Source organism: Saccostrea echinata, unplaced genomic scaffold, assembly GCF_033153115.1.
Source record: "Saccostrea echinata isolate AGI-Se365-2 ecotype Australia unplaced genomic scaffold, CSIRO_AGI_Sech_v1 ptg000030l, whole genome shotgun sequence".
Classification (NCBI taxonomy): domain Eukaryota; kingdom Metazoa; phylum Mollusca; class Bivalvia; order Ostreida; family Ostreidae; genus Saccostrea; species Saccostrea echinata.
The window spans coordinates 32,450,333-32,465,792 of NW_026889779.1; the positions used below are offsets into that span (position 1 = coordinate 32,450,333).

The window sequence follows — 15,460 nt, forward strand, 5'->3', positions numbered from 1 at the left end:
AAGTTGTATTCTATATATAGATTGGGGAAATTCCCAAAATGGTGCGTGAAACAAAAACATTAGGACACGGAGATGCCCCGGTTCCGGAGCCTCAACAAATGCCGACAGTTAGGAATATTGTAGTTTACGGTAGTATGACTATCGATATTATTTCTTCATTTTTTTCTTTCATTTTTTAGGGCCTATGTGCACAAGGTTAAAACGGAACTATGTATAATGTGGAAACAAGATCTCAATTTCATCACCTGAGTCACTTTGTAACAATATCAGCTTTTCTGTTTCAGATTCTACACGACAGGTGGAGAACTGGGAGCTGGCGTGGGTGGCGCAGAAGGTCTGTGATACTCCGGACACCCAACAATGGTTATACCGGAGTAAGTCAACACTGCGTCAAGGGGCGTAACTCTTGCAATCTTAAAGTTCTGCTTCCAATTTCCTAAAAAACTTGCATGATGGAATGATCAGGAATACTTGTACACTACCATACCTGCTTCAGATGTTACACTGTAATCTAACAGATTTGTTTTTGAGGCATGTCCATTATCAATAAGTCCTTTCCTTGCATTGGTCTAGTATGGATGATGTATTCATCAAAGGATGCACTAGTTACAAGAAGTGCTTTGTAATATGCTGCATCTGACATTCATTTTCTGGATGATTGAATGGGTTAAAGTTTTGGGAGTAGGTCATCCAAAGATGTACATCATCGGAACATTAATTTGCTGTGGGACTTTGCCTTGCATATAAATAATATTCATTAAGGTTTGTAGCTTTGGAATCTTTACCTTTGCATAAAATGAGGATGGACGTTAATGAATTTTGTAATTTTCAGTGACGGCTACCCTTGGGAGTCAGGATTACCAGGATGTGGAGAAGGACGTGAAGGATTGGGATCCCGTGGAGAAGGTGTACCGTCTGATGCTGAGGTGGAAAAAGAAGGAACCTAACGGACTACTACAGCTTAAAACACTGGCGGAAAAACTCCGCTCCATACAGCACGGGGACATCGCAGAACAGTTAGAACCATAGCTCACACTTAACAAGACTCAAAGAATGGGCACCATTATCTGTAATATAGTCAATGATCTGTAATATAGTCAAGCTTGTCAGGAGTTCCTGTTACAGGGGAATGGAAAAGATTTAATTCTAAAAAAAACATTGTCTTTTATAATGTCAAGGGCATCATCAAAGATACAAAAAAAGACCTCTGACATTTACGCAGTTTATAAGCTGTTCATATCAGTATGTGTGCATGTATAAGTAGACAAATTATGCGGTTTGTAAGCTGCATGTGTGTGTATGCATGTATTAGTAAAACATATTATGTGGTTTGTAAGCTGTGTTTGTGTGTGCCTAAGATGGATGGAAAAGGTTTATTAGAAAAATGTCTTTCATTGGTATATTTCCTATTTTGTTTGTGAAAGATTCATGAGGAATATGAGCTCACAAGTGTTTTTTTCCTTTGAACATAATTTGTAAATACATATGTACTACACAGACAAATTGCTTGTTCAGTTTGTCACTGATCCTTTATGTGTATATTGTTGTTACCCTTTTCTTTTTGTGGATAATAGAGATCACACATGACTACACAAAATGTAGAGATCCTGATCCATTGTATCATGTGATCATTGTTTCCTTAGCATGGTATCCTATTAATTTAACAGTATAAAACACACATCCATGTACAATAAACTTCACAGAGAATTTCATTTTGTTTATTCTCTCACATAATTTACTTTGTTGTTTTAAGAAGAAATAATAGAACTACAACATGTCCAGTAGTACATGTACATGTACATCACATAAAAACAACAGTTTCTCCTTGAACAAGATGAAATTGAAGGCCATTTGATTTGTCCAACATGCCAAAACTAATGAGACAATATCAAAGCTTTCACTAAAATTAAATGTAAATGTAGCTTTTTGTTGTATATTGTACAAAGAGTGACAAAACCTATAAAAATAACTTGTTTTTACTAGTTTTACACATACATAAAATAGTTTTTTTTTCAAACATTTGTTTAGAAGAGTATACAAACAATCTAAATGTTCTTAATACACAAGGCAAAGATGTATTTAATCCAAACACTACAAAATTCCTGAAATTTTGACTAGAACCTTGCCTTCATTTTTACTTTCACATGCAAGCATTCTTAACAATTCATTTAAAAGCATTCATCAAGAACAGTTAATTCCTATCAGTTGACTATCATAAGGTCACTGTGGAGGGTGACATGTTAATTCCTATGAGTTGACTATCATAAGGTCACTGTGGATGGTGACATGTTAATTTCTATGAGTTGACTATCATAAGGTCACTGTGGATGGTAACGACTTATTGAGATTGTTGTTGATTATCATAAGGACACCCTGGATGGTAACGACTTATTGAGATTGTTTATCACTGTCATAGGGACATTCTGGATGGAGACAACATGTACAGATTGTTGCTGACTATCATAGGGACATTCTGGATGGAGACAACATGTACAGATTGTTGCTGACTATCATAGGGACATTCTGGATGGAGACAACATGTACAGATTGTTGCTGACTACATGGGACTTGACATCCATCCCTCTCTGCATGGACTGAATGTCCCGCTGTATCCCCCCAAACATGACCAGCTCTCCTCGCCCCTCCACCAGGGTGTAAAATATTGTTTCCTCAGGAGCCTCCAGTGAAAGGTTCTCCTTTACTGGCTGCCAGGAAGCAGTCCGAGATTGCACAATATTAGAAATGTCCAGCACATGTAGATGGATAGGTGTTCGGAGTTCCCTCAGGCGAGTTTTCCTGACATTGTCATTGGTTGGTTGGTTTTGACCTTGTGACCCTGGCTGCCTTGCCAAACTTTCCCTTAGTCTCTCCTCAAACTTTCTCAGTGCTTCAAGTTGCTTTTCCCTGTTTTTTACAGCATTCTGTCGTCCACCTAACACCCCAGGACGAGCATCGCTGGTGCTGAAAGCCTGCATGGATGGACCAGAAGTGTCAGGGTCAGTTACATAACTATAACTCTGAAGTCGGCTATGAGACACCGGTGATCTTCTGGGTGAGGGAACCTGACCTCGACCCCTCACCACATCACCTGGATGTTTGAACTCTAGATGAGCCCTGTCTGATCTTTGACCTGAATTTTCTTCATCATCAGCACTTGAACTGTCATCACTTTCAGAAACGGGTCGTTTGAAGGTAGCACCTGTTTGTCTTGAGGCTGCAAAGAAATGTTATTACACTGTAGGTTTTAATACATGTATTGAAAATGTAAAAATGGAATGACAAAACAAACTTTCAAAAATATATAATCAATAAATATTAAAGCAATTAAAAGAAGACCCCTCTGATAGCTATAAATACATTTACATCAAACAACTCCATTAACAAAGTTACGAGTCCGTCTGTTATAAGGTTTGCCTTTTTTGTATGTGTAAATTCAAATACATCCAACAATATAATATTATATGTACAATATGTGGACTTTATTTGAGTTGATTGATAAGTTGATTATCTACGCCTACCATTAGACTGAGGTCCAGCTGATTCCCTCGGTGATTCATGTGGAGGGACCCAGATCTTGTTATTCCTGTAGGCATAATTAGCAGGTCTCCGGGGGTCTGAGGACGGGGGTCGCAGAGGTTTGGAGGGTTTACTCAACACTATTATTTTGTCATTTACCTTTAGGAGTAAAGTATTGAAATCTATATGAATGACTAAAGGCCAAAAAGTAATATTTCAAAGCCATCTAAGATATGATAAATATATGAGGAATATTCAAACAAAATTTTCTAGGAATGTATATTTATGGTTTACATGTATTCCCATTTCACCTTTGTTGATTTCAGATAGCAAGTTTTAAAGACGAAAAAAAGTTTATCAATCAACACAGAAATTGCTTTTTTATCTCTATGTACATTTTCACCATGCCCATTTTGGCCCCACCCTAGAGGAATAACCTCACTGTGGGGTTTTCTGGTAAAGAGCTTAATGTTCTTTCTTTCTGGTGAAGAAGATTTTTAAAAATTTGGCTATTTTTGCCATGCCCCTAGAGTCCAATGGAAACATCGATTATGAAAATAAAAATTTATGTTCAAATTTGAAAACATTTGGCACAAAAAGTATTCAAGAAGAATTTAAAAATATACAACTGTTAACAGATGATGGTGATTCAGGTGACCTAAAAAGGTAAACTTTAAGCCAATATTTAAAAAAAGGCTTACCTTGCAAGCCGGATGGCACCACAGTTGAGGGGCAGAGAATTCTGGCTGATTAATGGTCACTTCATCCCAACTCCAAGGGTCAGTGTCCAGACAAAGTAGCCACAGATCATTGAAAATCTAAGATAGAAATGACAAAAAGGTGTATAGGTTGACCATGTAGGCACAGTGTGCAGTATTGTTTATAGGTTGACCATGTAGGCACAGTGTACAGTATTTACAGTCATACATTTTCCTTCTAAGCTATTTAGTTTACTATAAAAGTAAAGATTATACATTGTATTTCAGTACAAAATTTGTTGGTATAGATACTTTGATCTTTATTTCTATTTGATTGCGCCCATGACAAAAGGGCCTTATGGCAATTTTGCTAAAACAGAGAAATAACGTCATAAAGATATGACGTTGCAGACGGTGAGCGTCGACGCAGATTTTTTTTATCCACGTGTTTTACGTTTTGACACGTCTAGCTCACTTTTGTCGTTGTTCTCAACATTGAAATAATTATTTATTTTCATTTGTATCTTTAATTCAGTTCTTGATCTTCTAGTCCACTGATATTAATTAAAATATTTAGAATTTTATTCGAGACCCGTTTCTTTACTACATGTTATTGTAGCTTTATACGTCTCTGATCTGGGCTTTGCATTTCCTATACATGTATATAGAAGCTTCAGACAAGGTGATTTTCTGGATAATTGAATATGGATGAACGAATGCGATTTTGATATATAGACAAATTGAAGTTATTTGTTAGACACGGGTATATTATCAAAATAATGCACAGGAAATCGTTTTCCTGTATAAGATCCGCCCCACCATTCTCAACACATCGATCATGTAAACATTGAAGCATTGGTACATCGTGCATAAATTTTTGTTGTAAAATGCTTTAATTGCCAAAAATTTGAAACTGATCACACTTCTTCCAACAGAAAAGAAAAGTATTCTTGTAAGTTTTCACAAATCTAGCAAAAGTACGAACGAATGACAGACGTGATATTATTTTTAAGAACTATAAATAAAAACAAGAGAGGTAACTCTGACAAGCGAAATACTAGAGAGGTACCAGAGAGGGACTTTCTTTCTTTTTTTTAACACCATTCAAAATCAACATACTCATACAAATTTGCTCCAGTAGTATAAAAAAATATTTTTAAAAATCTTACTTATCATCAGTTAAAAAACGTTTTAATTGTAAGTATTATATTTATATTTTCTTTAAAAGTATTTTTGAAAGCTTATGGAACTAGCTGCTGTCAAAGTGAAAGAGAAAAAAAATATAGAATAAGAAATAGATGCTACATTGAACCAGGCTTTCATTTATTTTTTAAATCTGTTACATGTGCATCTATTTATTTTAACATGAAATTATTTAAAATAACTTGAATTTTAATTTTTTTTTCAGTAATAATGATCATAAATAAAATAAAATAAAATGAAATTTAAAAAAATTGTTTCGTCTTATTTTTGTTGTTGCCACTTCCGATGTAAGTACTTGAAAACAAACAAAAACTACCGAATGAAATAAAATTGTTCTAATTGTTCTAGCTTAAAAAAAAAGTTAACATGTATGTATACCTGATGTGTGTGTGAGAGAGAGAGAGAGATGTTACATTAAATCCAGTTTATTAATACAATGTGAAATGTGAACCTTTAATGAAAAGGCGAATTTTCAAAAACACAACAATATCGTATTATGAAAAGAAATCTCTATCTCTATCTCTTTTTTTTTTTCTTTTGCTGTCTATTTATTTTCAGTAACTCGAAAATATAACATTTTGGTACTCGTGTTGTGCATGAAAAAGTTCAAAGGTTTTAGCTTTATCTGCAGTTTTTAGTCACTTAAAAGTCAAATATATGTAATCCTTGTCATTCATAGAATCTCGGCATTGTATGTCATAACAGTTCTATTATCAATCTAAAACTCTTTTTCTTTTGAAATAATAATCTCAGTTATCGGTTTAGTATGATATTGCTTAACTTGCCGTTGAATTATGTAAACGGGCTGATTTTGTTATTTGGATTTATTGAAATAAATCTTGTTAAGATCAAATTGTATTTAAACATGCATTGTATTTAAACATGGATTGTACAAATTAAATTAAATGCTAAAAATATACTGCACAAAAGACTAAGAATATGTTTGCAATTTTTTATTTTTGTGGCAGTGCAGGAGACCGGGAAGAGGGCCAGGGTCATTTTATATTACCGGGACCTAACTACTTTACAGTGTATCTGTAAAGCTTTACAAGGATAAGCATATCCAAGTCTGTGGCATGGGGCCAGAATGGAATTTTTATATTGTAAAACTTCATATACAATAACATTTGAAAACAATAACATTAGAATTTCATACGATAAAGAAGCCGCGAGAAATGGGGGGAGGGGGATTCTACACACACCATCACATAACAATATTTACATGTACCTAAATGTGTGCTACATCTTAAAAATTTGTCATTTAAAAACTCAGCCAGTCAAGGAATATTATGAACCAGTCGCATTTAACTGACTGGATATATAAAACTTTCAATTAATTTTTACACCACCCCCCCCCCGCCGAAAAAATTCTATTAATAAATCTGCATGTCATTGATTCATGCATAACGACAACATATATATAATTATTATGATTTATTTCTTAGAAAAATCTATTTGATATTAATTTTAAAAAATGACATATTGATTTCATTCAAAATTCGGATAAAATTTGTTGAAATGACAATAAAATACCCGATATCTATTAATACCCAGTGTATACATGTTCTTGTAAAACCATTTAATTTTACAAAATCAAACAAAATCGTTATTCTAGGACGCAATTTTTCTCATGATTAACTAGATTTGATAGCAGTTAAGTTTCCAGTTCCAGGCATGTGGAGCTCATGATCGCTGTTTGTTTTGAAAATGACCCTGCTCATATACATGTACGTAAGGAGAGAGTTCAAGGTGCAAAAATAAATTGAGGAATTATTTCAATATTATTTCAAACCTAACCAAATGACGTATTTGGAGGTTATGGGGTTGGTGGTGAGAAGGCATCCCCCCTACAAATCTAAAATGTAGGAAGATTTTAAAAATACGACAACCCTCGTATGCTATTAAACTCATGTTAACTACAAGTATTGCATGTTTCTGTCATTTAACTTTTAACACCCCCCCCCCCCCCACACACACACACACAATCCAACCACTGGTCATCCTGGATCTGTTCCTTTCATTTCAAATGCATGTGAATTATAATTCATCCATTTGTTTATAATTTATCGACCTGCTTATTTAAAATTAATTATTCAAAAATTTTCCTTGCTGTGACTGAAAAAATGTGTATACGTATCATTTCAATTTAAAAAAAGGAAGTTTTGTTACCACATGCGGGCAGAAGTCCTTCTGATTTTTTGTTTGAATTTTTTTTATCGAATATTGCTTAACATGCAGTGTATCAACTTAATGTCCTTAAATTGTTGTATAGCGTATACGGTAACTCACTACATTTCACAAATTTTCTGTCTAATTATATTTAGAAAACAAAAACAACCCCCAAAAAAAAAACCAACAAATTTTCACTACCCAGCAGCATCTATTTTATTGTTGTTCCCGAGAATTTTTTTTGAAATATATTTTAACTTCACATTTTGAAAGAGATATCGTTTATACTGGATTCAACCTCCCCCCCTCCCCCCCCCCCCCCCCCCCCCCGGCCAAAAAAAAAAAAAAAAAATGACATCTTGTCCTATCGAAAGCTATGCTTAAAGTGAGATGATTTTCGAATGAATTCTACAGGTTTTTCAAACGATTATTATACGAGATAAATACTTTGGTTTTGAGAGAATAAATTGATACTGAACAGAAGCCGCTTGCTTCTCGGGTTTTCCTGACATTCCAGCATAGTGAAATGTAAAACAAACAAACGAACAAACACTCATAATTCTATACACCACTGCATGATGGATAATAGTTAATACAACTATTTATTATCATATTATACAATTATTAAAAGAGACAATGACTCAAAAATGTTTCTGGAAATGCTCAATAACATACATTTATTACCGTAGTAACATTACAATGCAACCTGAAAGTCATGTTCACTCTGAAAACTTTTGACGTTGGTGCGAAAGTAACATGACGTCATTGTTTACCTGTTAAAGTATCATTGATATAAATGAAGAAAAAACCTACTTAGAGTTGACGTAGGGCCATAAAAATTCAGATTTGGCAACTTCTAACCTTGCTCTATTAATATCCATGAAAACTTAAAATGTGTAAAAATTGCCATAAGGGCCCTTTTCCCATGGGCGCAATCAATTTATTATCAATACATTTACCATTATTTATTTGTTGGTATAAATACTTTTACCATTATCTATTTGTTTGTATAGGTACTTTGACCATTATTAATTTGTTACTCCTTTGTTCTCCTGTAAATTATCCACTTCTCTACTGTATCTGATTGTATATTGTACTATATTGTATATACATGTACTGATAAGCTGGAAAGCTTGAAGTAACAATAAAGAAGAAAGAAGACCATTATTAATTTGTTGCTATAAATACTTTGACCACTATTTATTTGTTGCTATAAATACTTTGACCACTATTAATCTGTTGCTATAGATACATGTACTAGTATTTTAAGTGACCCACTGACCTGATTAGGCCCGCCACATCCTCCCACCACTAAAATGTGATTTTCATCCAGTGTAACCTGTCAATGTAAATATTACTATCAACACTCTGCTAAATGCTTTCTCTTAGAAAAGATACTAAATTCAAAAACCTTTATATGTCTACTGATTATAAAACTACTGGTAAGTTTACACTTAACAAGTTGCAGAATGCCCTCAGTTAGAATGCTAAACTCAAAGTCAGATACTCAACAGACTAATCTGATCAGACAGAAATACATGTACAAAGAGTTTATCTGACTTTCATGTATATTTTTAAGTAGTCCAAAATTTCTGATATTTTTGGGCCAGTTTTCACCTGTGTGGCATGTTTAAACATCACAATGGTGAAAAAAACATACTAAGTAAATATCAGTCTTTTCAGAATAATTTCTTAGCAGTGGAGCAACTTCTTATTCAACATGACCTTGACCTAGAAGTTTGACATAGAAGAGACAGGGCTTTCATTTTTTTTTTTTCATATGTTCATTGCTTAATTGTGATAAGACAGTTCAATGAGAAGACTTCTCAAGTAGACTTCTTATTCAATGTTTATTCAATATTCACCACTTCTGCTTTATGAGAAAGAAAACCAATTCAACAAATGAATACTTTAATGAAATTATTATTATAAGCAATGTGTGCATTTTCAGCTGGCTCCTTTTTATTTGGTTCCCTCGGGTCTTTCATGGGAGATGAGTTAATACATGTACAAGGTATATGAATATTTGTGTTGGGAGTCCCATATGTGTACGAGGGTTGTCCCAGAAAAACACGAACTTTTTGAATATTTCAAAAACTATTTGACCAAAATAAATAATTTTTTGCACTTTGTTGGGAAATGAAATTTTTGCTATTTTGACAAAATATTATAAGGTTTTAATGTCATATGCATGTAAAAATAGCTTTTAAAGGGTGTCAAATATCGGTGCTCAGCGCACGGCAATTTATTGAGTTAAAGAAATAGCATTGTCAGGGAAGTTTTCTTTATTAGCAGGTTATACGGAAATATAATGTGAAAAAAAATAACCTCCATAAAAACTCTATGATCTGAAGTACTCATGTGTAAAAATTCATTAATTTAGCATCACAAATGACAAAAATATGACGTTAGATGCAAAACCACCTTTACTTAGATATTGTCAAAAATAGTGACGTCGGGCAAGAATGCGGAGCACCAAATTATCAAGCAGTACTGTTGAGCGGGATATGACCCCTGTCTATACAGGAAAAAGATATGTAAACGATGGAACAACACAAACATATATCTTGAACACAGATTTATACCAAACTCAAGAGGTTTGAGGATGGCTTGACTGGATTCGATAGAAGAAGCGATTAGTAGACCGACAAACTGTATAGTCAGAAACTGAACGTGGCGACAGCTGTATAACTGAGCAAGCAGTTAGATAAACTTATGACCTGGGTTGGGAAATTGTTAAAGTTTATTAAAAGGATTAATTCTGCAAACTTTTGGAAATGCAGATTAATACCTGAGATGGATAACTTGATAACTAAAAAAAATTTAAAACAGTGTCGAATTTATGCCTTAAACGAATTTTATCAGACGCACGATTCCATAATAAATTCACAAATGCCACGAGTTACGTTTTGACGTCCTCAGTGTTGCGCCGACAGCTATTTTGTAAGATTCGTTTCTCTGAGAGAAAAATGTTATTTATAGAGATATTTTATTCAAATTTTTAATTATTATTAATAAAATGTTGATTATGGTGTATGCCAATTTTTAACATTATAGTATTAGTGAAACAGAAGATATTGAAAATGTTCGCGTTTTTCTGGGACAACCCTCATACTTAAAATTTAAATAAATCATCTGTTTTTCAGATCTATAATGACAGTGCAAATTTAACTATGTGAAGCTACAATGTATATGACAAAAGACTAATGAATTCAACAAATCTGCCGACCTGTGTTTGTCCATAGCGAGGATTTGGTCGTTTGTTGCCAGTGTGTTTTCTCTGCCAAGTCATATCAATAAAATTAAACTCCCAAACTTCATTATTTCTGTAAAATAGACAACAGGGTTTTTTTTTCTTCAATGGAAAAAAAAAAGACAAAAAATACAATAATGCAAATTAAATGGATATACAAGAAAACCATTGAAAAATGATCTGAAACTTAATGATAAAAATAGAAAATTGCAAACTTACCCTGTTCCAGGGACATGTGACCCTCCAAACACTACCATCCTGTCCCCCACAATGGATGCTGAGTGGCCAGCTGTGGGGGCAGGGCTGACAGGTGACATGGTGTTTAGGTGGTACCAGCGATTTTGCTCTGGTTTATAGATGTGTAACTCTGAGAAAAACCTAGCAGCCTGGAATATGACATTTTTACTCGTTATCATCAACAGTGGAATAAAGCTGAATTTTTACTGCAAACACAAACTTTCATGTTTTCTGTCCATGTAAATACAAAATTTAAAGAAAAAACTGTCTCATACAGTGTACATGTATAGTTTTCAAATGGTTAATACTGAAGTTAATTCTACAGAGAATCAAACTGAATATAACTTTTCACTTGGTTTCAGAAAGTCCTCTCAACAAAAAATTTGACAATCATGATGAAATTCTGCACTGATGAAAATTTCTTGGAATGGTTTTAAGTTTGTTATTTTTGTGGCAGAGGTCCAAGTAAGCCTGAATGATTTTTCAAAGTTTAGTTATGCATCTTGTTTTAGTCATATTACCTGATGGAGAGGGTAGGGGGTGGGGTGGCTCCAACCTCCAAACAAGACTAAACTGTCTTTGTAAACAACTAAACTGGCACAAGCTTTGGGGGAAGGGTAGGTACCTGAAATGATTCAACTCAGCAATTCAATACTTGGACCAAGTAACTTGGTCACATACCTTATGCATGTAAATGTTCATACAAGTGATACAAATACTAGTATGTGTAAAATGTGGCTCTACAATGTTAAGTGTATCTCTTGAGCATTCTTTACAGAATTCAGAATTTTTACCAATAGCTAGAGGTCTGATCCACTGTCTCTCTTTGAGGTCAAATCTCCAGAGGTCATTGAAGGTTGTGTTGGTGGAGGTACAGCCACCAAATATGTACATAGATTTGTCGTAATAGCAGGCACAATGGGAGTACCTCTCTGTGATATTAGATCCCACCTCGGGAGTGATTCCCGTCCACTCCAGCTGACCATCCACAATCCCGCAGTAAAAGCTTTGATACATCTGTCGGATTACTCCTGAAAATAAATATACCAAGTCGATGAAATAGTTAATGTTTCTAACCACAATCCCTCAGAAATGTCTGATTTCAATTATTAATAGTTTCAGTGGAGTCGCATGGACATAAAGCTATACATGTACTACTCTAACTATTCTTTACCACTCTTAAGTGTTTAATAAAAATGTACAATTTCTTTATGGTATCAATTATTATGATAATATGTAGTTTAAAATTCACATTATTTGCAAGTTCTCTCACTTATTATCTATTTTATTATTTATTTTAAATTGACAGAAGCACACTACGGATATTTTACACTGAAGCACTTTATGTACGTATATCATGTATATATCAGGCTTTCTCTGACTATATGGCCAGAAAGTAGATTTCAAATAATTTGAACTATTAATACTTAAAATAAATATTTATTCAAGATGCACATCTACACATGACCAAGCCAGCCTCCATCACTACATCATGCCAGTATAGCAATAAATCCTGAGAGAAAAAAAAATGATTAAGAACCGAACAACCATATTTGTTCATTGTGATACATGAAAAAATAAGAGTTATTTTCAAGACACAATGTAGTTACATATCGACAGATTACTTTTTTATAGTTTACTACAATATTTCTTTATACTTGTGCATATATTGGAATACTTTCTGTTTACAAAGTTTTCCTCACTGTAAATATCCACAATATCCTATCAAATAATATTAATTCATGACTGATCAATGGATTATGGTTACCACCCTTATATTGTGTTTTTCAAAATGCGAGTTACTTGAATACTATCACTATATGAAGTTTTCCCTGAAGTGTGATATCAAAGATATCGCTTTGATAACAAATCAAGTTTGTTCAACCCTTGGTTGGCACCATCCTTGCCATTGTGTATGTGTGTCTATGTTTAAATACTTTACATTTATGAAGATTGAATCTACTATTGATATCGTCGATATTGACAATTTCATTTTGATATCAAATCATTTTCATCATCACTCTTGTGGATGTATTTCTTTATGCTATACTTGTGCACATATACTTTCTGCTGATTAAGTTTACCCTACTGTGATTTTTCAAACCATAATGTTTTTACCATTGACATTGCTTGTTGCCTTAAATAATTATGTTATACTTAAACTTGAAAATAAATTGTACAGAGCAGGATCAATATCGATCCGATATCATCATTATATCATCAATATCGACATAGCCCTAAGTCTTATATGGTATCCAGTATTTCCAATTTCATAGTACTGATCAGGATCGATATTGTTATGATATTGACATAATATTTTTGAAGCTGACATCCAATTCATTCTTGGACATGTTGGACATGTATGAAAAAACTACCATACCACTAATAATCACAAGGCTTACACAGATGTTCTACCAACTGAGTTATTTGACCACCAGTAGAACCAGTTTGCCTTACAGATATAACAAATATAGATCATTCTACTTTGGGAATCTCATTTTATCTGCACATAAAAATGTAAATCAAAAAGTATGTTTTTTTCATCAAAATAAATCATTTGAGAGACCTCTGAATCCACTTCTGAAAACAGTTTTAAAGTTAAAAAAAATATATGTGCAAAACTTCCATCAACAGAGAGTAATGCTGACAACTGATAGATTTGTTTCTGGAAAATCAAACCACATTTCAATGTTCATTAATTTACACGCACCCACTGCTGATAATTTTATATTGATTACCAACTTACATCCACCTTGTTAGAACTACAGAGGCTCTCAGGGATTTTTTTAGGGTCTCTCCGGGGCCGAAATTCGGCCCCATTCCCAATGCTGAAAAGTGTATGTTTTTCCCAAAATTATACCTAAAAATTCCCAATATGAAAAAAAAGTATTAAGGTGTAAATTATCAAAATAAAATAATGACACAAAGGTGTTTATGTTCTCCATGTGCGATGTACGAGCCATCCGAGGAGTTCTGAGAAGTTATTCGAAATACTACAGATGTTTGTATGCATACTTTTTAAAACGGGATCGATGTTTAAAAATTAAAGTCGGGATCATTATTTAATAAATAATCGTGCATCATGTCAGTCCCTCCAGTTTGCCTAGGACGGTAATTTTCAGGCAGGCTGGGTTGAATCGCTCTTATTCTTATAAATTGGTCAAACAATACCGATTAACCCATCATCTGTAACAAACCCAATCTCAAATTTTATCTTAAAGAACTTCTTACAGAAAGGTAAAAAAGATGACAATTCATTTACAATGTTATCATACCCTGCGGCTTTGCCATTTTTAAGCTTTTGAACTTCAACAGCGGCTAGTATTATTTCATATCACTAAAGCTGGTTTAAGCCAGCTTCATGCTATAAAAAATAAGAAAAATGATTAAATATTTGACTTTTGCTTCTTTTTTCCTATTTATTTATATGAAGATATTTTTCCCAATTTCAACCAAATATCGCTATTTTTCCCAATCTTGACGGCCCCGGCCCCTGGAATCAAAGGGTAAAAAATCCCTGGCTCTAATCCAAAATTGAAATAGATGGATGTAATGAATGGTTATCCAATGTTTACATGCTCATTGGCAAACATGTAAATGTGATTTAATCTTCCAAGCCTTGAAGGTTGAGCTCTTTGAATCATGATGGAAATAGTAACATGTTATGGTGAACAATCTTGTGACACCATCTGGTTGCAGGAATTCAAGGTTTTCTATATGACATCTGCTGTGACTCTCCTCAGCAAATAATAAACTATAAAAGTGGGGGTAAGAGTCATAGGAGTACCATAGTACAAAATGAAAAGTGATTACAATGTACATGCTCATGTTATTTTATAGAAACTATACCATACCATAATAACTTTGCAAATATAGACATACTGTAGTAAAATACTGTATCTAATTCTAATTCATTTAAGTGTAACTACCTTGAACAAGCCGATGCCACTGTCGATTTACCAACATGGCACATTTTAAATCTCTATAGGGCGACAAATGAAGCAAAATGAATTCCAGAATTTCCTCCGGTAGGTCTGTGATCTGTAAAGATCCTTGGACGGAGCTCTGGGTCCCTTTATCTGACGGTTTTGTTGACAAAGCCATTTCAAAGGGGTTAATGAGTTTTTAAACTGTCCTGGTTAACAAATGTTCATTGTGGTTTTCTTTATTTTCGTTGTAACGGTTGTTGTTGACAAAAATTCGAAACGCTTTGAGATCACTTTCCTCATTTCAAAATATTCTGCAAGTTGAGCCCGATTTTCAAAGAAGAGAAGAAATGCGTGGGTTTTCTTAGACAGTTAATTTTATTCTGAGTCTTTTAATATAATCTAAAATTAAAAAAAAAAATTCTGCCCTACAATTCAAGTTTTTAAAAAAGATATAT

General features: G+C 33.7%; 2 protein-coding genes across 2 annotated transcripts; one reads left to right on the top strand and one right to left on the bottom strand.

Moving 5' to 3' along the window:
- The first annotated feature begins 11 nt into the window (after positions 1-11).
- Positions 12-1,712, top strand: LOC133197730 (uncharacterized). Its single transcript, XM_061333909.1, has 3 exons — positions 12-129; positions 285-374; positions 833-1,712. Exons 1-3 carry the CDS (start codon positions 39-41, stop codon positions 1,027-1,029), a joined length of 378 nt encoding a protein of 125 aa, XP_061189893.1. The 5' UTR covers positions 12-38; the 3' UTR covers positions 1,030-1,712.
- LOC133197729 (F-box only protein 42-like) lies at positions 1,705-15,284 on the bottom strand. The gene is made up of 9 exons (XM_061333908.1): positions 15,006-15,284; positions 11,871-12,107; positions 11,598-11,701; positions 11,059-11,225; positions 10,816-10,912; positions 8,869-8,925; positions 4,218-4,334; positions 3,519-3,675; positions 1,705-3,214 (listed from the first exon to the last, which is right to left on the bottom strand). The coding sequence occupies exons 1-9, from the start codon at positions 15,178-15,180 to the stop codon at positions 2,511-2,513; spliced, it is 1,815 nt and encodes a 604-aa protein (XP_061189892.1). The 5' UTR covers positions 15,181-15,284; the 3' UTR covers positions 1,705-2,510.
- Between the last annotated feature and the right edge of the window lie 176 nt (positions 15,285-15,460).